The sequence below is a fragment of the Pongo pygmaeus genome, chromosome 11 (genome assembly GCF_028885625.2).
Source record: "Pongo pygmaeus isolate AG05252 chromosome 11, NHGRI_mPonPyg2-v2.0_pri, whole genome shotgun sequence".
Taxonomy (NCBI): Eukaryota; Metazoa; Chordata; class Mammalia; order Primates; family Hominidae; genus Pongo; species Pongo pygmaeus.
In genome coordinates, this window is record NC_072384.2 from 29,866,765 (window position 1) to 29,889,980 (window position 23,216).

Below are 23,216 nucleotides of genomic sequence, written 5' to 3' on the forward strand. Positions count from 1 at the left end.
TGTGGGTCTATTTTCAAGATCATTAAAAAAATTTCAGATAATTTCACCTTCTGTCAAACTAAGCTTCATAAGCAAAGGAGAAATAAAATCCTTTCCAGAGAAGTAAACGCTAAGGGAATTTATTATCACTAAAACAGTCTTACAAGAGGTCTTTAAGGGAGTTCTAAACATGCAAATGAAAGAACAATACCTGCCTCCACAAAACCATACATACATGCATAGTTCACAGACTCTATAAAGCAACTACACAATTGAGTCCACAAAACAACCAGGTAATAACATGATCACAGGGTCAAATTCTCACATATCACTATTAACCATGAATGCAAATGGTCTAAACACCCTACTTGAAAGCTACAGTGTGGCAAGTTGGATGAAATGCTAGACCCAACCATCTGCTATCTTCAAGAAACCCATCTCATATGCAACAACATCCCCAGTGAAATCTCATCTTGAATTGTAGTTCCCATAATCTCCATGTGTCATGGGAGGGATCCGGTGGGAGGTAATTGAATCATGGGGGTGGTTACATCCATGCTATTCTTGTGATAGTGAGTGAGTTCTCATGAGATTTGATGGTTTTATATGGGACTTTTCTTCTTTTGCTTAGCACTTCTCCATGCTACTGCCACGTGAAGGATATGTTTGCTTCCCCTTCTACCATAATTGTAAGTTGCCTGAGGCCTTCCCAGGCATGCTGAACTGTGAGGAGGCAATTAAACCTCTTTTCTTTATAAATTACTCAGTCTCAGGTATCTCTTCATAGCAGCATGAGAACAGACTTATACAGTAAATTGGTACTGGTAGAGTGGGGTGCTGCTATAAGAATACCCAAAATGTGGAAGCAACTTTGAAACTGGATAACTGGCACAGGTTAAAACAATCTGGAGGGCTCAGAAGAAGATAGGAAAATGTGGGAAAGTTTGGAACTTCCCAGAGACTTGAAAGGCTCAGAAGACAGACAGATGTGAGAAAGTTTGGAACTCCCTAAAGGCTTGTTGAATGGCTTTGACCAAAATGCTGATAGTGATGTAGAAAATGAAGTCCAGGCTGAGGTGGTTTCAGATGGAGACAAGAAACTTGTTGGGAAGTGGAGTAAAGGTCACTCTTGCTTTAGCAAATAGACTGGCAGCACTTTGCCCCTGCCCTAGAGACATGTGAAACTTTGAACTTGAGTGAGACAATTTAGGATATCTGGCAGCAGAAATTTCTAAGTGACAAAGTGCTCAAGAGGAGGCAAACAAAAAAGCTTGGGAATTTGTAGCCTGATGATATGATAGAAAAGAAAAACCCATTTTCTGCGGAGAAATTCAAGCAGGCTGCAAAAATTTGAGTAAGCAACAGGGGGCCCAATGTTAATCACCAAGACAATGGAAAAAATGTCTCCAGGGCATGTCAGAGACCTTCACAGCAGCCCCTCCCATCACAGGCACAGAGGGCTAGGAGAAAAAAATGGCTTCCTGGGTTGGGTCCAAGGCCCCCCTGCTGTGTTCAGCCTTGGTACTGTGTCCCAGCCTCTTCAAACCTAGCTAAAAGGGGCAAAGATACAGCTCAAGATGTTGCTTCAGAGGATACAAATCCCTAGCCTTGGAAGCTTCCACATGGTGTTGGTCCTACGGGTGCACAGAAGACAGGAATTGAGTTTTGGCAACTTTGCCTAGATTTCAGAGGATGTATGGAAATGCCTAGATGTCCAGGCAGAAGTTTGCTGCAGGGGTGGAGTCCTCATAGAGAACCTCTGCTAGGATAGAGCAGAAGGAAAATGTGGAGTAGGAACCCCCACACAGTGGCCCCACTGGAGCACTGTCTAGTGGAGTTGTGAGAAGGGGCCCACCATCCTCCAGACCCTAGAATGTTAGATCCACTGACGGCTTGTACTGTGCAACTGGAAAAGCTGCACACACAACACCAGCCCATGAAAGCATCCAGGAGGGAGGTTGTAGCCCGCAAAGCCACAGGAGTGGAGCTGCCCAAGTCTGTGGAAGCCCACCTCTTGCATCAGTGTGACCTGGATGTGAGTCATGGGTTCTAAGGAGATCATTTTGGAACTTTAAGGTTTATGACTACCTTATTGAATTTCAGGCTTGTATGAGGCCTGTAGGCCCTTGACCAATTTCTATCATTTGGAATGGGTATATTTAACCAATGCCTGTACCTCCATTGTATCTTGGAAGTAACTAACTTGTTTTGGTTTTACAGGCACTAGGTGGAAGGGATTTCCCTTGTCTCAGATGAGACTGTGAACTTGGCCCATTATCCATTAGGTCATTAGGTCATTATCCATTATCCATTAGGACATTATCCTAAGAGAATGAATGAAGAAAGAACAAATCAAATACCGCATTTTCACGCTCATAGTGGGAAATATATATTGAGTACACATGAACATAAAGATGGGAACAATAGATGCTGGATAATACAAAAGATGGGAGGGAGGAAAGGCGCAATGGTTCAAAAACACTTAAACATTGTTGGTGATCATGTAAATTAGTTCAGCCACTATAGAAAGCAGTTAGGAGAGTTCTCAAATAACTAAAAATAGAACTACCATTTAATCCAGCAATCCCATTACTTGGTATATACCCAAAGGAAAATAAATCATTCTACCAAGAAGACACCCATATGTTCATTGTAACACCCTTTACAATAGCAAAGACATGAAATCAACCAAGGATCCTATCAACAGTGGACTGGATAAAGAAAAGCTCTCAATAAAACCATTATTGATGCAATGTATCTCAAAATAATAAGAGCTATTTATGACAAACCCCTAGCCAATATCATACTGAATGGGAAAAATCTGGAAGCATTCCCTTTGAAAACTGGTAAAAAACAAGGATGCCCTCTCTCACTACCTCTACTCAAGATAGTATTGGAAGTACTGGCCAGGGCAATCAGGCAAGAGAAAGAAGTAAGGGTATTCAAATAGGAAGAAAGGAAGTCAAATTGTTCTGTTTGCAGACAACATGATTCTATATTTAGAAAATTCCATCATCTCAGACCAAAACTCCTTAAGCTGATAAGCAACTTCAGCAAAGTCTCAGGATACAAAATCAATGTGCAAAAACCACAAGCATTCCTTTACACAAACAATAGACAAGCAGAGGGCAAAATCATGAATAAACTCCCAGTCACAATTGCTATATAGAGAATAAAATACCTAGGAATATAGCTAACTAGGGATGTGAAGGAGCTCCTCAAGGGGAAGTACAAACCACTGCTCAAGGAAATAAGAGGACACAAACAAATGGAAAAACATTCCATGCTCATGGATAGGAAGAACCAATATTGTGAAAATGGCCATATTGCCCAAAGTAATTTATAGATTCAATGCTATTCCCATCAAACTACCATTGACTTTCTTCACAGAAGAAGAAAAAATGACTTTAAATTTCATATGGAATCAAAGAAGATCCCGTATAGCCAAGACAATCCTAAACAAAAAGAGCAAAGCTGGAGGCATCACACTACCTGACTTCAAACTACACTACAAGGCTACAGTCACCAAAACAGCATGGTACTGGTACCAAAACAGACATATAGACCAATGGAGCAGAACAGAAACTTCAGAAATAACACCACACATCTACAGCCATCTGACCTTTGACAAACCTGACAAAAATAAGGAATGGGGAAAGGATCTCCTATTCAATAAATGTTGCTGTGAAAACTGACTAGCCATATGCAGAAAGCTGAAACTGGGCACCTTCCTCACACCTTAAACAAAAATTAACTCAAAATGGATTTAAGACTTAAATATAAAACCCAACACACTAAAAACCCTAGATGAAAACCTAGGCAATATCATTCAGGACATAGGCATGGGCAAAGACTTCATAACAAAAATGCCAAAAGCGATTGCCACAAAACGAAAATTGACAAATGGGATCTAATTGAACTAAAGAGAATCTGCACAGCAAAAGAAACTATCATCAGAGTGAACAGGCAACCTTCAAAATAGGAGACAATTTTTGCAATATACCCACCTGACAAAGGTCTAATATCCAGAATCTACAAGGAACTTAAACAAATTTACGAGAAAAAAACAACCCCATCAAAAATGGGCAAAGGCTAAGAACAGACACTTCTCAAAAGACATGTACGCGGCCAACAAACGTATGAAGAAAAGCTCAACATCACTGATCATTAGAGAAATGCAAATCAAAACCACAATGATGTACCATCCCATGCCAGTCAGAATGGCAATTATTAAAAAGTTAAGAAACAATAGATGCTGCTGAGGCTGTGGGGAAATAGGAACACTTTTACAGTTACTTACACTCTTGGTGGGAATGTAAATTAGTTCAACCATTGTGGAAGACAGTATGGCAATTCCTCAAGGATCTAGAACCAGAAATAACCTTTGACCCAGCAATCCCATTACTGGATATATACCCAAAAGATTATAAATCATTCTACTATAAAGACACATGCAAACGTATGTTTATTGCAGCACTATTTACAATGGCAAAGTCATGGATCCAACCCAAACGCCCATCAGTGATAGACTGAATGAAGAAAATGTGGTACATATATACCACGGAATGCTATGCAGCCATAAAAAGGAATGAGATCATGTGATTTGCAGGGACATGGATGAAGCTGGAAGCCATCATCCTCAGCAAACTAACACAGGAACAGAAAACCCAACACCACGTGTTCTCACCCGTAAGTGGGAGTTGAACAATGAGAACATCTGGACACAGGGAGGGGAACATCACACACCAGGGCCTATTGTTGGGTGGGGGGCAAGGGGAGGGAACCTAAAGGACAAATCAGTAGGTGCAGCAAACCACCATGGCACATGTATACCTATGTAACAAACCTGCACGTTCTGCACATGAACATTAAGGAAAAAAAAAAGAAATAAAGAAAATGTGGTACATACATACCATGGAATACTATGCAGCCATAAAAAAGAGCCAAATTATGTCATTTTACAACATAGATGCAGTTTGAGACATTATCCTACGCTAATTAATGCAGAAACAAAAAAACTAAAACTAAAAACCAAAACAAAAAACCAAATACCACAAAAAAGTGGGAACTAAATATTGGGTACCCACAGACATAAAGATGGGAACATTAGACACTGGTGAAAATAAGAGGGGGTAGGGAGGGAAGGAGGGAGACAAACTTTGAAAAACTATCTGTTGGGTACTATGCTCACTACCTGGGTGACATATTCAATCATACAGCAAAACTCAGCATCATACAACACACCCAGGTAACAACCTGGTATACCCAGGTAACAACATGTACCCCTGAATCTAAAATAAAAGTTGACAAAAAAGAATACACTTTTAAAAAAATGAAAATATATCCTAAGTTTCAGTTTCTTATTATGATTATCTGCAATGACTTCTTTTTTTACATGTAAAATCAATCCTATAAGAATAATTACATTCTCCAAAAATACCTAAACATTCCAATAAAATTGAAACATTCATATAGAATTACAAAGAAAATCTTTCCTTATTCTTATCTACTTTTCCTTTAATATTGTTTTCCTTAAATCTATGTGTTTTAAAAATTAATTTATAAACACTGTCAAATGTTAGTTTCATGATAATACAAAAAATTCATTTGAAACGTTTTCTCTACTCTAGTTTCTACCAAATATTAAACATGAAAGATGTGGCTTCTAGCCAGAACTTATTACTGAGTGATTCTGAGAAAAGTGGAAAAAAACTTGCTTCTCAAGTTACTCATGTATAAAACAAAAATGCCCATCCTGCCTCCCTAAGAAGGGTTTTCAAAAAAATGCAAATAAATAGCATATGTAGAAGTGTCCTAGAAAAGTAGAAACATACATGCAAATTTTGACTTACTGAACATATATTAGGTAAATTCCTATTACTAATATCTCCCACTTCAATTCCTATTACTAACATCTCCCATTTCAACAAAATAGCTGATATTTATCAGAGCAACTTTAAATTCTTCTGTTTCAAATTAAAAGTTAATAAAGGGTTAATCTGCTAAAGGAGATCAAAGAATAACAATTACAGTAAAATAATCAAATATACATATTCTAATTATATGCCAATACTGAGTTATTCAACTTTATTTTCCATTACTTTTATACATATAGAGGCCCCGAACACACATACACAGCATTTTCCTTACAGTAAAACTTACACACCATGCTAATTTCTGTGATTTTGTCATAACACATCCTTGTTCTCCCAACAATGTCTTCATTCATCCCCTGGGCTCATCTGCCCTCTAGACTGAGACTAAATTTTATCTTTTCCATAAAGACGACTCCAACTATTCTTAACTCAAACTGATCTCTCATAGTTGCAACATCTGTTGTTAAAAAATAATTACCCAGAAATGGATCACCTAATTATTGTTCACTTAATTGTTTTAGGCCTATTATTTTCATCTAGTTTCTATAGTCTCTGGGTACCATAATTACATTTTATTTCTTTTGAACATGTCAGTGGTACGTGTATATATTAGTCATGATCATTACCATATGTAAGTGAGGACTGTATCAAATAAAAAGAGAGGCAGAGCTTATACAGCAGCTCAAAAAAATAAAATGTGCCATGTGTACCCTGCACCATAGTAAAGAGAGAGATGTGGGATGTGAAGATGTGTTTTCGATTTTGGAGAAGGTTAATAAAACTTCATCGTAATTGGATTGAGTATTTCTTGCAACTCTTCAGTTACATCTGCTTTCTTTCCCATTCACAGCCTTTTGATTACAATTTTACTTTTAAGCCTGAGACAACTGGAAAGATATTGTGCTCAATGAGGAAAAAACCCCTTTATATTCATAATGTCCTTGATCAAAGGGACTGTGTTTATTCATCTTTATATCTTTGTATCTAGAAAAATGTTTGGCTGTGCTTCAATCTTTTCAATACATGTTGGATAGATAAAAGGATAGATGGATATACAGATGGAAAGATAGATGTCAAAGTCAATGTATCTATTTTTCTATATTTGTATTGACAAACAGATTTCCTGGGCCATCAATGCCAAGACCAACAATTGTATAGAATATCAAAGGACTATGAGGACACCAGATATTTTACTACAAACTTTTCAAACGTAAACAGATTCCATCTGGAATATATGAAGCTCTGTGCAGAGCACATATTTGAAGCTCAATAAATGCTTGTTGATGAACTCCGAACATAACTTTCATCCCATTTCCCCAAGGTTTTTTTTTCTTATTTTAAAAATCAAAATATAGTTTTATATTTCAAGAAATAAGTGGTAACATAAATATTTAGCTTCTTTATTCTAAAGTTTAGTTTGTATTTCAAATTCTCTTTAAGTACTTTGATCATTGCATACCTAGGTCATAGAAATATATTTTTTTCTTACACACTTTTTTGTTCCTAAATGTTAACACTGAATTTTATCAGTAAATCCCTTTTCTCTCTCTTGGTGTTCAGTTTAAGTATTGCCATTTTTAGACAAACTGAAATCTTAAAAATATTTTCTTGAAGAAAACTATTTAGATTTAAATTCCAAACAAAAGTTTGAATATCGTAGTTAGTATATAAGATTGCCACAGTATGATTTTTTACAGTAGATATTTCCATTTTATTGATTTCAAACAGTTTTAATACAGATGAAATTTAATCTAAACTTTGGTAAAAGCACAATTTTACAAACAACATAGCAATAAATAAAACATTTTTGGTCATTTGGAGAGGAGTAAATATGCTTCATGGTATGCTTTTTAAGCATTTCTTTAGTTTTAGTAGGAAATTATCTACTCTTGATAGGAAGATACTTTGTCATACATAACTCTGAAAAGAAAAGTCAGCCTTGATAACAATGATTTACATTCCAAATCTCATTTACAAGTCTCTGGTCTGTGAATCAGGAACTAGGTATTGTCATAATTTCAATAGCCTCCTATGTGTTTTTACTTTTTATTTGATTTTTAAAATTTTAATCTTTATTTTAGATCTGGGGGTATATGTGTGGATTTGTTACAAGGTATAGTGTATGATACTGAGATTTGGACTTCTATTGATCCCAGATACCCAGATAGTGAACATAGTACCCAAAAGGAAGTTTTTCAGGCTTTGTTCCCCTCCTCCACTCCCCACCTTTGGAGTCACTAATGCCTGTTGTTCCTGTCTTTATGTCTGTCCGTCCTCAAGATTTAGCCCCACTTATAAGTGAGAATGTGTGATATTTAGCTTTCCGTTTCTGCATTAATTCACTTAGGATAATAGCTTCCTGCTGCATCCATGTTGCTGCAAAATACATGCTTTTGTTCATTTTTATGGCTGCACAGTATTCCATGGTGTATATGTACCACATTTTCTTTATCCACTCCTACATTTTGGGGCACCTAGGTTGATTTCATGTCTTTGCTATTATGAATAGTGCTGCAAAGAACATGCAAATGTATTGGTCTTTTTGGTAGAACAATTCATTTTCCTTTGGGTATATACCCATTAATAAGATTGCTAGTCCAATGCTAGTTCTGTTGTCAGTTCTTTGAGAAATCTTCAAACTGCCTTCCATAGTGGCTGAACTAATTTACATTTCCACCAACACCATATAGGCATTCTCTTTTCTCCACAGCCTCACCAACATTTGTTATTTTTGACTTTTCAGAAAAAACTCTTTGGGGCCTAGGGTACTATTCAGGTTTGTAATATAAATAAATTGCATGTTGCAGAGGTTTGGATTAGTGGAAGAAAAAAGAACATAATAAACTATAGGAAATGTTATGTCTCAATCTATTGGGAAAGAAGGAAGTGAAACTGCTGTTATAAGAATCCATGCCTCTTAAGTCTAATAGTCATTGCTGTGCTAAGAACATTCTCATTCTCCCAGGTTCAGTAACCTCACGGTCCTCTCTGTACCTCCTTTACATACAGATCATTGAGAAAAAACGCACATGCAGAATAACAAAACAAATATTTGTCTAGCTGAATGCATCTACATTTTAATGAGAATTTTAGTAAGCATTTACTTGTTAGGTTTGAATTTCAAACAAAAGTTTGAATATCCGTAGTTAGTATATAAAATTGCCATAGTATGAAACAGCAGAATGCTTGTTGAAAATTTGGAAAATATAGACAGAAAGGGAAAAAATGAAAACAACTCAATCACTCTAACAGAAAATTATTTAATATTTTGACATATTGAATTCTAGTATTATTTTCTTTGTATATACTTGTGTGTATATGCATGTAATGCAATTGTGAATACACTATATATATAATTCCATATTGTGCTATTTTCAATTAATATGTTATCTGAGCATGTTTCAATGTCACTAATGTTTTAAATATTAATTTTTACAGCTGTTTAGTATTCCATTAAAAAGATGCAAATTTATTTATTTGACCATATACCGAATTGTGTGCATCTAGAATCTATGCAAGGTTTTATCTTTATAAATTAAGTTGCAAGAAAAATACATGTTATCTTCAAGAGCCTCATGAATATAAATTCAACTCTATTTTATTTAACTATTAGTTTGGTTGACAATTATAAAAAATAACATTTTGGTCAAGAAGATACAAAATAAGATAAAAATAAGATAATTTTGACTGGGGGCTGAATATAGGCTAAAGGGAGGGTAATGATGTCTTTGGAGTTAGAAGTAGCTCCCTGTGCACTGAGAAACACAACAACTTCTGCAGCTCAACCCAGTTAAGTTGATGGACGATAATTCTAGTGTGATAAATTAGTGTCAAACAAACAAGCAAGAAACAACACAGATGTACCTGTTTAGTTTTCCTATTTATGGTTCCCCTAATTATTGTAAATATTATTGATATATTACAATAATGTCTCTTGTTTTTCATATAGGCTACAATAGTGACTTTTCACTGCCTCTTCAATATTCTGCATATATTATGAGAATGAGACTTCCCAGTGCATTTATTAACAAATGTCAGGTGTTCAGAGCATCTCTAAAATCGGTTATATGAATCACTACCATTTGACGATCCATAAGGCTACAGACCTTGACTTTTCATCTATAGTTTTTCTTTCTTTTCTTTTTTAACTTTTACCTTTTATCTTCACTTTTTACATATTTTTGCTCACTTACTTTGTATTATGCTTCTAGCTATGGCTCTAGTCCTCACTCTGAAAGAAGAAACCAAGCCTTAAGAGGCTTAGACAACTTGCTGAAAGGCCATGGCTTACCTTGATTTAATGAGTCTCCCATCTCCACATATTATACTGTCACACATTACAAAGACAGCAGGTTAAAATATCTGTGTTGGAATCTCATGTAACAAGTGAATTTATTTTTTTCCAACATGAGTCCAATAAGATCAAAATAAAACCCAAAGCCTCACATATTATCACTTATCCCAGCATGCCATTTTGCAAAAGAAATATGAAACAACTTCCATCGCATTACGTATACAACTGTTCTCATTATGATAATGAAACTATTTATGGAGCACTCATTGAGTACTGATAGTTATTCCTCATAGTTTATTGTCTCCTAGGGAAGGGCTGTGCTAAGAGTGATGTTGTCTGACTACAGTCAGTTGGTGAAGGGTTGGCCACTGGTCCAGAAAAGGTAAGTTTAATGTGGGTATGCATTTAAAAACTTTCATAGCAATTTGATATTGCTGCAGGTTCATAACAAATGGTAAGTGGACTAATATCACTGAGCAGGTGTTGTCAAACTCATGGGGTGAGTAAAGGACACACTAGCTGTATGGTAAAATCTCATTACATGATCGTATGTTTGCCCACTGGAACACAAATGTATTTAAAATTTACAACATTTTTTTAATCAAATGATAATTTTAATTGTTTATACTCCATCAGATAAATTTTGGAATTGTCTACTGACACAGAGTGGAAGACGAAATTTAAAAATAAAATATCACTTGATTCATTTTATCTAATAGCTAAAAATGAACATCTCGAGATTACTAACATTGCAGTATACCCATGTAACAAACCTGCACATGCACTCCCTAAATCTAAAATAAAAAGTTAAAATTATTAAAAAAAAACTATGTAAACACACACATTTATTGAAAAAATTTGAGAGAAAACAAAATAAGTAAAAACAAAGGGATAATCTGGAGACAATCACTATTACACAATAGACAATGTGATATCACATACTATCAATGCTGTTTTGAAGTCACTTTGTTCACTTTTCTAGATCATGATCAAGTCAATAAACATGTATATAAACTCTAGTTTTAGTGACTGTATAAGTTACCACTATATAAATGTACCTGGGGAAATAAACATATTATTGTAGTACTCAACATGAAAAATTAATAGTGTTGGGACTCAGAAAATGATACCTCGAAGTATGACATCGTGGCATGCTGAGTACGTTGAACTGATTAAGATATTGGAAGGCCTCTGAGCAGTCTCAGAAGCAAAGTCTATATCTGACTTTCTTCTGCCTTCCTTGTCTCCTACCTCTCTGCCATCCCTGAAGCAAGTAATAGAAACCAGATTCCTCTACCCCAGGAAAGGTTATAAAAACTAGCAATCCCATTACTGGGTATATACCCAAAAAATTATAAATCATTTTACTATAAAGACGCATGCACACATATGTTTATTGCAGCACTATTCACAATAGCAAAGACTTGGAACCAACCCAAATGCCCATCAATGGTAGACCGTATAAAGAAAATGTGGTACATATACACCATGGAATACTATGCAGCCACAAAAAAGGATGAGTTCATGTCCTTTGCAGGGACATGGAAGATGCTGGAAACCATCATTCTCAACAAACTAAAACTAGGACAGAAAACCAAACAACGCATGTTGTCACTCATAAGTGGGAGTTGCGCAATAAGAACACATGGACACAGGGAGGGGAACATCACACACTGGTGCCTATCAGGGGGTAGAGGGCTAGGGGAGGGATAGCATCAGGGGAAATACCTAATGTAGATGATGGGTCTATGGGTGCAGCAAACCACCATGACACGTGTATACCTATGTAACAAACCTGCATGTTCTGCACTTGTACCCTAGAACTTAAAGTATAATAATAATATAAAAAGAAACTAGCATGCCTCTTTCCAAGCAAACCATAAAATCTAAAAATATTTTAACCTTCCTCTGCTTTTCTGTGTAGGAGCTGTCACAAGGAAATGCACTGACCTACCTTTCAGATAATAGATCATAAGACCCTATTTCCAGGGGAGTTCTGCCTTATATCTGGGAGGATGAAATGCTACACAGGGAGGCCAAGAAGGATCTGAACAGGTAAGCCTTGCTGGGTTTCTCCCTCATCTTATTATCATTAGAATATACCCTTTTTGTCCAGTCACATTTCAATACACTGTCCGTACTTTATTTAACCTAAGCATACAAATGGACAGTTTTCCCTAGGCCTTTGATTCTTCATTTCTAAAGTCTTCCAAGTGACATAAAACTTTGATTAAATAAATTTGTTATGCTTTTCTCTTCTTAACTGGTCTTTTGTTACAGCTGTGTTGGCTGTGACCTTTATGATGGGTGAGGAAGGGTATCATACCTTTCCACCCTACAACAGCAATGAGGTCTGTTAAAATGGGATTGTCAGTGAGGTGCTTGATAAATATGTTAGATATGAGGATGACACATCAGAGTCAAACAATGAAAGAGGTCAAGTTTTATACTTAAGCATAATGAGTAAAGCAGCCTCTGCCTTTTATTAGGTGTGTGTTCGGATAAGTTTCTGAGTTAAGCCTCAGTTTTCTGGGGTTAACTTTAATGTCATATGCAGTCCTATGAAATATGTACATAAAGCATCGATCACAGAGCCTCAGTAGAAGGCACTCAATGTTAGATCGTTCTTTGGTGATTAATTGATTATCAAATGTGTGTGGATAGAATGAATAATTTTAAATAAGACAGTTTTTCAAATTTCAAGGTGACATCGCTAGAATGAAGATGTTATAAAAATGTAGATTTCAAAGATATGAGCAGACTTGGGGTAAGGCCGTTGTTAAGCTAACCATGAACAGGGGCACCCATCCAAGGCAGTAATGATATTCTTAGACATATTTTTTGAGACCAGTCATAATGAATGGCATTGCCTCACTATAACCTACACATGTCAGGGCCGTCTAGACTCCCTCCTTCCCCTGGACCAATAATGCATTAAGCACTTCTATGATGACCTCCAAGAATTAAATGACGCTTCCAAATAAGCTGAGCTCAAACTCCTTCAAGTGACTTATGTACTAAGAAAACCTGTTGAGACATCACTTGAGAATAAAGAAAAAGCTCACAGGTTACATTTAGATATAACTGTTGATAATGAGGCCAAGGTTACACATCCTACTCATATATTTCCCATTGAATTTCCAGGCTATGTGAGGAATACGTAAATAGGCCAAGTATCTAGCACTTGCCAGAAAGATCTGGGTTGGATAAAAGCACAAATCCGTTTCTATACTTAAAAAGTAACTCAGTGCACACAATTTACCAGCATTGAGACAGTTCCTTCAATGGTATTTATAAAGACTGCATGCTTTCAGAGCTTAGGTTCTGTTTATTCCAATTTAAAGAGTTCTCTTTATGTCAAATTCTTTATAAAAATTATATCTTTAGATATTACTTAGAACATTATAATAACACTGCAGCTTTGTCCCAGATGCCTTCTTAGGATCAAATTTAACCAATGATTAATAAAGAAATTACTTGAAAAATGATAAACTCCAAATATATTATTTTGGTAACCTATGAAGTATAAGAGTAGAATCTGTGTCCTACATATTGAAATATGGTTTAATTTAGCATGCAGTTCACTACTTAAACATCTGTCCTGTCCTTTGGAGCTTCAATATCACAGTGTCGGTTATACACAGGAGTAAATGCCTCTAAATAGTCCAAGCTAACCTGAGAAGTGAGATGAGACCCATAATTTTTCATGTTTTCCAAAGTCAAAGACTACAAAATGTCTATAATTTGTCCAAAAACATGGTGAAAAAAACAAGATTATTCAGCATTTCAAACCTAACAACTCATAATACTATTGTTTAAAAAAACCTAGCAACTTTCATTTTGTCATTTCTCTCAATAGAAAATATTTGCTAAAGAGCAAACAGGTGATTGTCAATTATAATCACACATTAGAAGATTATTCATGAGAGATTTGTGTATTTGGACAATTTTTGGTGATAATGTATCTTTTTTGTTAGCCTTCTTTAGTCATAGCACTCATTATAGTGTATATGTGAAATAATCACAGTACAAAGGCAAAAATATGACTAGCCTCAAATTTATAAACAATTCAAAATAAAAATATACAGATTCATTAAGAAAAATGCTACCTTATGTTCTTTATCTGTAATATCATCACCACAATACACACTTATCTTCCAATTGATTTCAATTAAAATTTAAGTTTATGTGAAAATGAGACTGCGCATCAATTAAAATCATTCATTCATTTATTCAAAAAACCAATCTCGAGTGCCTGCAGATCTCCAGGAGACATATCAGTGTCAAGTAAACACATGTGATTTGGCCTTTGCCCTCAAGGGTTAAATTACATTCTTTTTATAGCTTCCATAAATTAAAGTTTAATTCACCAGCATAAATACACTTAATTAGAGTAAGAGAGAGGAAGGAATGGACTGTAAGTATGATGATCTTTATTAGATAAAAAGGCAAAACTCCTTTCATCTATTATGCAAATAATACACTCTATGCCTTGAAAATAAGCAAAGATATTATGCCCAAATAAAGTGACAGGTAAAGATTAGCAGCTATCCAACCATAATGATTAGTATGGTTCAAAGGATTAAAAAACTCATTCAAAGGATTAAAAAACTCATTTCTTTTTCACCAACACATTATGCCCTTATTATCTTCCATAAAGACAAAGCAAAACCTATGAAGCCACTCAGTGGTTTATTTTCTTATTTTTATGTCAGAGATTGACTTAAGAGAACCTAAGGAGTCTTATTTGCCAGGCCAGAAAAAAAAAAAAGTGCCATATATTTCCAACTCATTTCAACTTTGCATAGAGTCTCACTAGCTTGTAACACTTAAGCTTAAAAAGAAAAGCCACAGAGAAAAACAAAAACCAATCATATTGTCAAATTTGAAGCACTTAACATTTCTACGTACTAGCTCCCAAAATGTACACTGCCAAACTAAGAAAAATTATCTAGGGATGTGCTAGAGAAGTAATACATCCTTAAAGTCATGTAACTAATGATCGTGAGAGAGCAGCAGACACAAAACTGTCAACCCAATGTTTGCCAAATAACTTATTGACGCCCTATCTTAGGAACTGATTTTCTCTCACAAGAACCAAGGTTTTAATTTAAATAATACCCATGTAATCTTTGAAGTACACTTCCAATTAAAATATTAACGACACATATCTTTTTTTTTTTTTTGAGATGGAGTCTCTCTCTGTCACCCAGGTTGGAGTGCAGTGGTGCGATCTTGGCTCACTGCGACATCCACCTCCCAGGTTCAAGCGATTCTCCTGCCTTGGCCTCCCAAGGTGCTGGGATTACAGGCATAAGCCATTGCGCCCAACTTACACATATCATTTTTTAAAATTTTGATTATACAGAACTCAAAATGAATACAATGTTTAAAAAGGTATACACTTACCATTGATCCATCGAGCCTCTGGATCGTGAAGCACAAAGTCTTTCCTAAAGAGGTCTTCTAAAGACAATCTGGTTTCTGATGAATTTGTGAGTTCATCTAAAATAAAGGAAATTCTAGGTTAGATACCTATCTTATGCTTGTTTTTTAAAAGGAACAAATTACAAAATTTGGAATATTTGCTCTAAAAATATATTAACTAGATAACAATATAAAGTGACCATTTTGACATGGTTTTTGGCATTTGAACTTTGTTTAATGACTTTTTAAATAAATGAAACTATTTTTACTATTAAAATTGTCTTGATCTGGTACAAATTTAATAGAGCAATCCCATGTTATGTATTAGTAATATAATATGAAAGCAGTTAAGAATTCCTGTTGTACATTGTGCGCAAAAAGGCAGATTTTCTACCACTTAACTATAAGTCAGCCCCTTATTTTCCAAACTCATGTTGATATATTCTTTCATTGGAAATGTACAGTTTTGTTTTAAAATCCAAAGATGGTAGACTTGAGGGACTTATGTATGACTAAACTCTCAAGTCAGAAAGAAGTTTACCAAGGAAATAGAATAATTACTTACTTCCACCAAAAAAATTAGTATCCAACAAATACAAAGTAGATTTGACTTAAATGTAAAGTTCAAATAATAAAATACTAGAATATTAATGATAATACACACATTTCATACTAGTCTTTTTTAGATAAGCTAGGTGTATTCCTCTTTCTACATTCCAAAATATAAGAAATGAAAAGATAACAGGACTTGAATACTAAAATCAGCATTACAAACACCCTTTTACATGCAAGAGGCTAAAGACAGAAATATTGCATTTTCTTTGCAAAATAATAGCATTGTTTATTTGCTGTATAAATTCATCTTTGTGACCTTTCAGCTATGACCTTCACTTCGGCTGAAAATAAAATGTCAAGGATATATACTAACCTCATTAGATTTTATTCTTAAAAGGTTCAGCACTTATTACAGCAAGAGCTTTGCTTTTTTCTAGCTGAAAAGGCTGGGGCAAAGAGTCAATAATGTCAAATGCAATTCCCTTTCACATAAATCAATCATGTATTTAACCCATAAAATAACTGCCAAGAAAAAATGGAAAAAAAAATTATAGTAAAAATAGTGAGTATTGTTTGATTATAATTTTAACATAAGACATTGTAATTGTATAGAGCTTTGCAAAACAAAATGCTGTTAGGTGATGATAAATATTTGATCATTTGCCTGGCAGTCTGACACACCAGAATTTCTTAATTCATTCACAAATTTTCTAGTTTCATTCAAAAAATTTCAAGGCAACAAGTGCAGTATTGTAAAGGATAGGAGACATATCTCTGTCCTGCCCTGAGGGGTTTGCACATGCTTAACAAAAAATATAACAGATGTCAGGCCAGGCACAGTGGGTCATGCCTGTAATCCCAGCACTCTGCGAGGCCAAGGTGGGTGGATCACTTGAGGACAGGAGCTTGAGGCCAGCCTAACCAACATGGTGAAACTCCGTGTCAACCAAAATATATAAAACAAAAAATTAGCCTGGAGTGGTGGTGCATGTCTGAGGTCCCAGCTACTTGGGAGGCTGAGGTGGGAGAACTGCTTGAACACAGGAGGCAGAGGTTGCAGTGAGCTGAGATCGCACCACTGCACCACTATACTCCAGCCTGGGTGACAGGGTGAGACCTTGTCTCAAAAAACAAATTACACACACACACACAGAGACACACACACACACACACACACACACACATACATACATAATAGATGTCAGTATAAGGATAGAGAGTGCTAAATGAGTTTGGAGAAAGGAAATGTCTCACAGAAAAAATCAGAGAAGGCCTCACTTAAACATAAAATGACCAACTCTCACTAATTCCTGGGTAAGAATGCAAAATGGTACAGTCACTTTGGAAAATAATCTGGCATTTTCTTATAAAAGTAAACAAATTATTATCATACAATCCAGTAATCATGCTCCTTAGTATTTACCCAAAAGGAGCTGAAAACATATTAACACAGAAAAACCTACACACAAACATTTATAGCAGCTTTATTAATAATTGCCAAAATTTGGAAGCAACCAACATGCTAAATAGATACATTTTTTTAATGGGTTATTATTCTATGCTAAAAAATGAGCTATCAAGCCATGAAAAGACATGGAGGAAACTTAAATGCATATTATGAAGTGAAAGAAGTCAATAAGAAAAGGCTACATAGTATATAATTTCAACTACATGACATTTTGAAAAAGCAAAACTATAGAGACAGTAAAAATATCAATGGTTGCTAGGAATTGCGAGGGAAGGAATGAGCAGGTGAACATAGAGAATTTTTAGGGTGGTGAAGTTATTCCATATGATTCTACAATGGTGGATACATGTCCTTATTTACTTGTCCAAACCCATAGAACACAATCCACTGGAGAGTGAATCCAAACGGACTTTGGGTGACAATGATGTGTCAATATAGGTTAATGAGTGATAGCAAATGTGCCACTCTGGTGCGGGATGTTGATAATCGGGGAAGCTATGCATGGTCTGTATCAGGCACAGGGGGGTCAGGGGGAAGAGAATATGGGAAATTCCTGTACCTTTCACTCAATTTTGCTGTGAATATAAAATTTCTCTGAAAAATAATCTATTATAAAAAAAACTATTTAAAAAACCCTGGGTATTACATGTTTCAAAAGGCAGAGGAAGGGAATACTAGGGGCAGGAGAAGGAGGAAGAACATTTGAGATAAAAGGATAAGTGCTTGTTGTTTCACAAGCGAAAAAATGTCTTAATTCCAGAATTCAGCTTCCATCATAAAAGTGTGGGATTTTAATCAGATGAGCTAATTTTATTAGGGTTTCAGAAATATATTTATTCTATGAAGTATCTCAATAAAACCAAGGTTTGATATAGATAAGTTTCAAAATTTTTAAATTTCCCTATCACATAAATGTACCATTATTTTGTCTAATCAGATCCCTTCAATTTTTAGAGAATTATATTTTATCATCTATATTTGATAAACATTGACTTATTTGATACAATAAATTTACATAGGTAAAGGTGGGAGGTAGGCATGTGCTTATTTCAGTGAGAGAGATTATGCTAACAAACTTAGATAAATGATCCTTATCTATTAAATTTAAAAAATTAACTGTATTATATATATAAATTTCTTTTATATGCATGCATCTGTTTGTCTTCCAAAAACATTTAGTTTGCTCCTAATGAGTTCCACATATTTCATTTACATTTTTTAGGAAGATGTTAATTTAAAAAAAAGGCTGTAAGTCCACCACACCAAATAATCTTATTTTCAAATAAGTTTTAAAATAATATTTTGGTAATTTTCAAACATGGTATCTTTTATGTGAGCTTTAAAATCATATTACAACTCAAATAGAAATTTTATTAAAATAACACTATATATATTATATACATACACACAACAGTGTAAACTGGAAAATTTTAAACATTTCACAACATTAAGGCTTTTCATTCAGAAATATTCCATCCTCATTTCATGTACATTAATACTATTTTATCTTTGATTTTTCATATAAGTCCTTTGCCCTTCCAATTGAATTTAGTGCAAAGTATATATAGTTTGGTATCATGAACAGAATATTTCCCATTCCCATTCTAAATTATTTTTATACCTATAAGATTAATGATTACACCATATCACATTTTCTTAAACATTTCAATTGTGAGTTTTTATTTTCTACATATTAAATTATAGCATCCGTAAAAATATTACTTTTTTATTTCTTTTCCAAATTTTAAGCAACTAATTATACTATGTATGCATTTGCTTCCCAGGTAATTGAAGATTCATATGAAGTTGCAAGAAATATTACAGAGAAATTCTGTGTACTCTTCATTCAATTTCTCTCAGTGACAAGTAACATCCTGCATAATAATATCACAAAAAGAAACTGACATTGATATACTCCATCAACCTTACTCAGATTTCCCCAGTTTTACATGTATTCATTTATTCACGTGCATTCTTGAGTGTTTAGTTCTATGCAACTGCATCACAGGTGACCAGCACCACAGTCAAGAACAGTTTCATCACTAAGATCTCTTCTGCTACTCTTTTATTAATAGTCCCCCACCCAATCCCTTGGCAACAAACCACTACTCTATTCTCCATTTTTAAAATTTTGTAATTTTAAGAATGCTATATAATCAGAATCATACCATACCTAAGCTTTTGGACTGGCTTTTATCACTCAGAATAATTCCCTTGAGATCCATTCAAGTTGTTGAATGTATAAATAATCTATTCCTTTTGATGGCTGAGTAATATTCCAGGGTATTGACAGACCATTCTTTAACTCTTCACTCATTGAAGAACATTTGAGTTATTGTTATTTCTGGTTTGGGGATATTATAAAGTTGCTATAAACATTTGTTTATAGATTTTTGTACAAACATAAATTTTCTTTCTCCAAGACAAATGCCCAAATATGCAGTTGCTGGGTCAAATGTAAACACATTACAGTTTTATTTAAAAATTCCATATGCTTTTTTACAGTAGTTTTACCATTTTACATTCTCACCAGCAATGTATAAATGATCCAGTTTCTCTGCATCTTTGGCAGCATTTGATGTCATTAAAAAAAATGGCTATTCTTATATATGTGTAGTGACATCCCCTTGTGGTTTAATTTGCATTTCTCTAATAGCTAATGATGTTGAACATCATTTAATGTGCTTATTTATGATCCCCATACCGTCTTCATTGAAATATCTGTTCATGTCATTCGTCCACTTTCTAACTGAATTATTTTGTTGGTGTGTTTGTTTAATGCTGCGTTTGAAGAGTTCTTCGTCTATTCTAAACACAAATGCTTTGTCAGATATGTGAATTTCAAATATTGCCCTCCAGTCTGTAACTTGTCTTTTCACCCTCTTTAGAAAATGTTTTGTGGAGAAAAAGGTATCAATATTTATGAGATCCAGGTAATCAATTTTTCCTTTTATGAATCATGCTTTTGCTGTCAAGTCTAACAATGTTTCACCTATTTTTTGGTCTTGAAACTTTATCCTATGGCTTTTTCCTAAAAAATGTTATAGTTTTATTTCACATATTAGTCCCTGCTCTATTTTGAGTTACTTTTTGTATATGTTCACACATGGCATGAGGCTTAATATGAAGTTTTGTTTGTTTGCTGGTTTATTTTGTTTTGTGTCTATGGATGACTAATTGTTCCAACTTCGTTTTTGAAAAGCATTTGTTTAATTCTAGTGAATTATTTCATTAGCTTGAATGTGAAAAATGATATTGAGCTGGGCAAGGTGGCTCATGTCTATAATCCCAGCTGCTTGGGAGGCTGAGGCAGGAGGACCAGTTGAGTTTAGGAGTTAGTTCAAGGTTAGAGTGAGCTATGACTGTCCCACTGCGCCACTGCACTTCAGCCTGGGCAAGAGAGTGAGACCTAATCCCTAAAACTAAAAAAATTTAATTTATTTTTAAAAAAACAATGTTGAATGATCATAGTGTCAGTGACATTCCTGTCTTTTTTTCCATTATGAAATAATCATTATTTCTTTCCAGACTCTTTTATATAAACATATTTTTCTCCTTTAACACATTGATATAAAAATTACATAAATACAATCTCCTGTTTACAACCACTCTATATGTCTGTAACAAAATCCAACCAACCATGTTGAATTCTTATTTTTATACTATTAGATTAATATGTTAAACTTTTATTTAAATGTTTACATCTATGTTAACAGATAAAATTACATAGTCCTTTGTTTTCCATTCTGTATTATATTGATCACTTAGCACATTAACACATTTATTCAATATTTTTGAAGTTGTATTTATTTTCTGTGTTCTGGAATAGTTTAATAATTTTAATAATAAGAATATTTTTTAACTCCAATTTCCTCTGGAACTTATTCTAAAACCAACCCTTCAAAGCAATTCAAATAACTATAAATAAATCTTCTGTTTAAACAATAATGAGAAGGAGATATTATGTAATTTAAGAATTAATTTATTTGGCTGTATTCAATACTGAGAAAACCATATACTTCATTTCTTTGTTTTTTTCTTCTTCTGTGTTGCTTTCTTTGTTCCTTTCCTTAAATTTTCGTTAGCTGCCTACCCTGAGGTCACTTGAATTTTTCATTCATAGAATAAAGACTCCTTCCTTATACATATAATGAATAATTAAGCTTCTCTTTTAATAGCCTCCAAGGCTAACTTCTATCCTCTATCTTTATTTATTTATTTATTTTTTATGAGCAGGCTCCCCCTGTCTCATTGTAATCATTTGGGATGTTCATCCTTTGCAACCAATCCTCTCTTTTCTGAATGTCCCCCAACCCCTACTGGGTATTAGTATCCTCATTTCACAGAGAAACAGGCTTGGCCATGTTGACAAAGACCACATAACTAGTAATTGGCAGAGGTGAAACTTGAACCTGCATCTCTCTGAATTTAGGTTTTCTTCATTAAGCTATACTGTCTCCCAAAAATAAGATTTCTTTCCTTTTCTCTTTAATAATGTATTAATAGCATCTTTTCACAAGACAATATACAATCTTACAAAAATATTTTAGGAATATTCTTATTGCCTTTTAGCCACAAGAACCCTTCTTCCAACTGAAATCCAACTCCTTAGTGTAAGCCCTTCTGGACCTTATTAGCATCCCATTCTGCCTCAACTTGCCCAGGAAGATAATAGCATATCCTCTTTTCTCAAAGAGAGAAATGTCACAGCATTCACTAAAATGTAGGAATTTTTTTTTTGCTTTCTTCAAGACAATTGTCTAAAATATGTCTTAAATTCCAAGCTTACCCTCTGCTCATTGTTACAGGCAACTTACAGTTACAACAGAACTCAGTCATCAACAAACATTTATTGCTCACATTGCAACCTAATTTAGCAGGAACTTAATTTATGTTAGAATCAGACCCAGGGAGAATCACCTAGAGAAATCTTACTATTTGATGCATTTAAATAATTTTCTCTTTATTTTTAACTAGCAAACAGAGAAACCTGGATTAATCATTCATCTCAATCACTCACACTGAACAATGAGAAGGTGGCTCAGAAAAAAAAAATATTAGATTGTAAATCATTTTGAGACACTCTTTCATGTAAAGCTTCCTTCTTATTAATCTTTAGAGAAAGAAATTCTAAAATCAATACTTAGTCCCTAATGTAAACAAAATATTGCTAAAATTTAATATTCACTTCTCATAGGCTGTTCTCCTTACTAGCAAGGTATTTGAGAACATATCTCATCTCTAGTGATTCTGTAACAAAATATAAGGCACAATTATATATATATATAGAGAGAGAGAGACAGAGAGAGAGTATACATGTATGAAAGTCTGAAAACCCACTATATGTTAATAGTTGTTATTAAAAGTGTAAATATTTGTTAACCCTATCAGATACTATAATTATGAATAGTGACACAAAAATCCAAATAAATACATGGTTTAACAATTCACAAGTATTTAGAGACCTGGAAAGAGAAACCTTATTGGTTAAATAGTTACAAGGATTGCAGAATCTTAAGTAAAAAGTTCAGCTTGCACAATATGAATGTGGCAACAGAACTGAAATTGAATAATTCACGCCATGTTCTTTTCTCTGCTCTATTTGGTCCTTTAAGAT

The 23,216-nt window shown here is 34.4% G+C and overlaps 1 protein-coding gene across 2 annotated transcripts in view; it reads right to left on the minus strand.

The window, feature by feature from the left end:
- The window catches only part of DPP10 (dipeptidyl peptidase like 10), a 704,745-nt gene that overhangs the window by 499,244 nt on the left and 182,285 nt on the right, over positions 1 to 23,216 (minus strand). For both annotated transcript variants that reach the window (XM_054478149.2, XM_054478150.2), the window contains one exon: positions 15,559 to 15,654. In XM_054478149.2, coding sequence (XP_054334124.1) covers positions 15,559 to 15,654 — 96 coding nt within the window. The remainder of the gene's footprint in view (positions 1 to 15,558; positions 15,655 to 23,216) is intronic.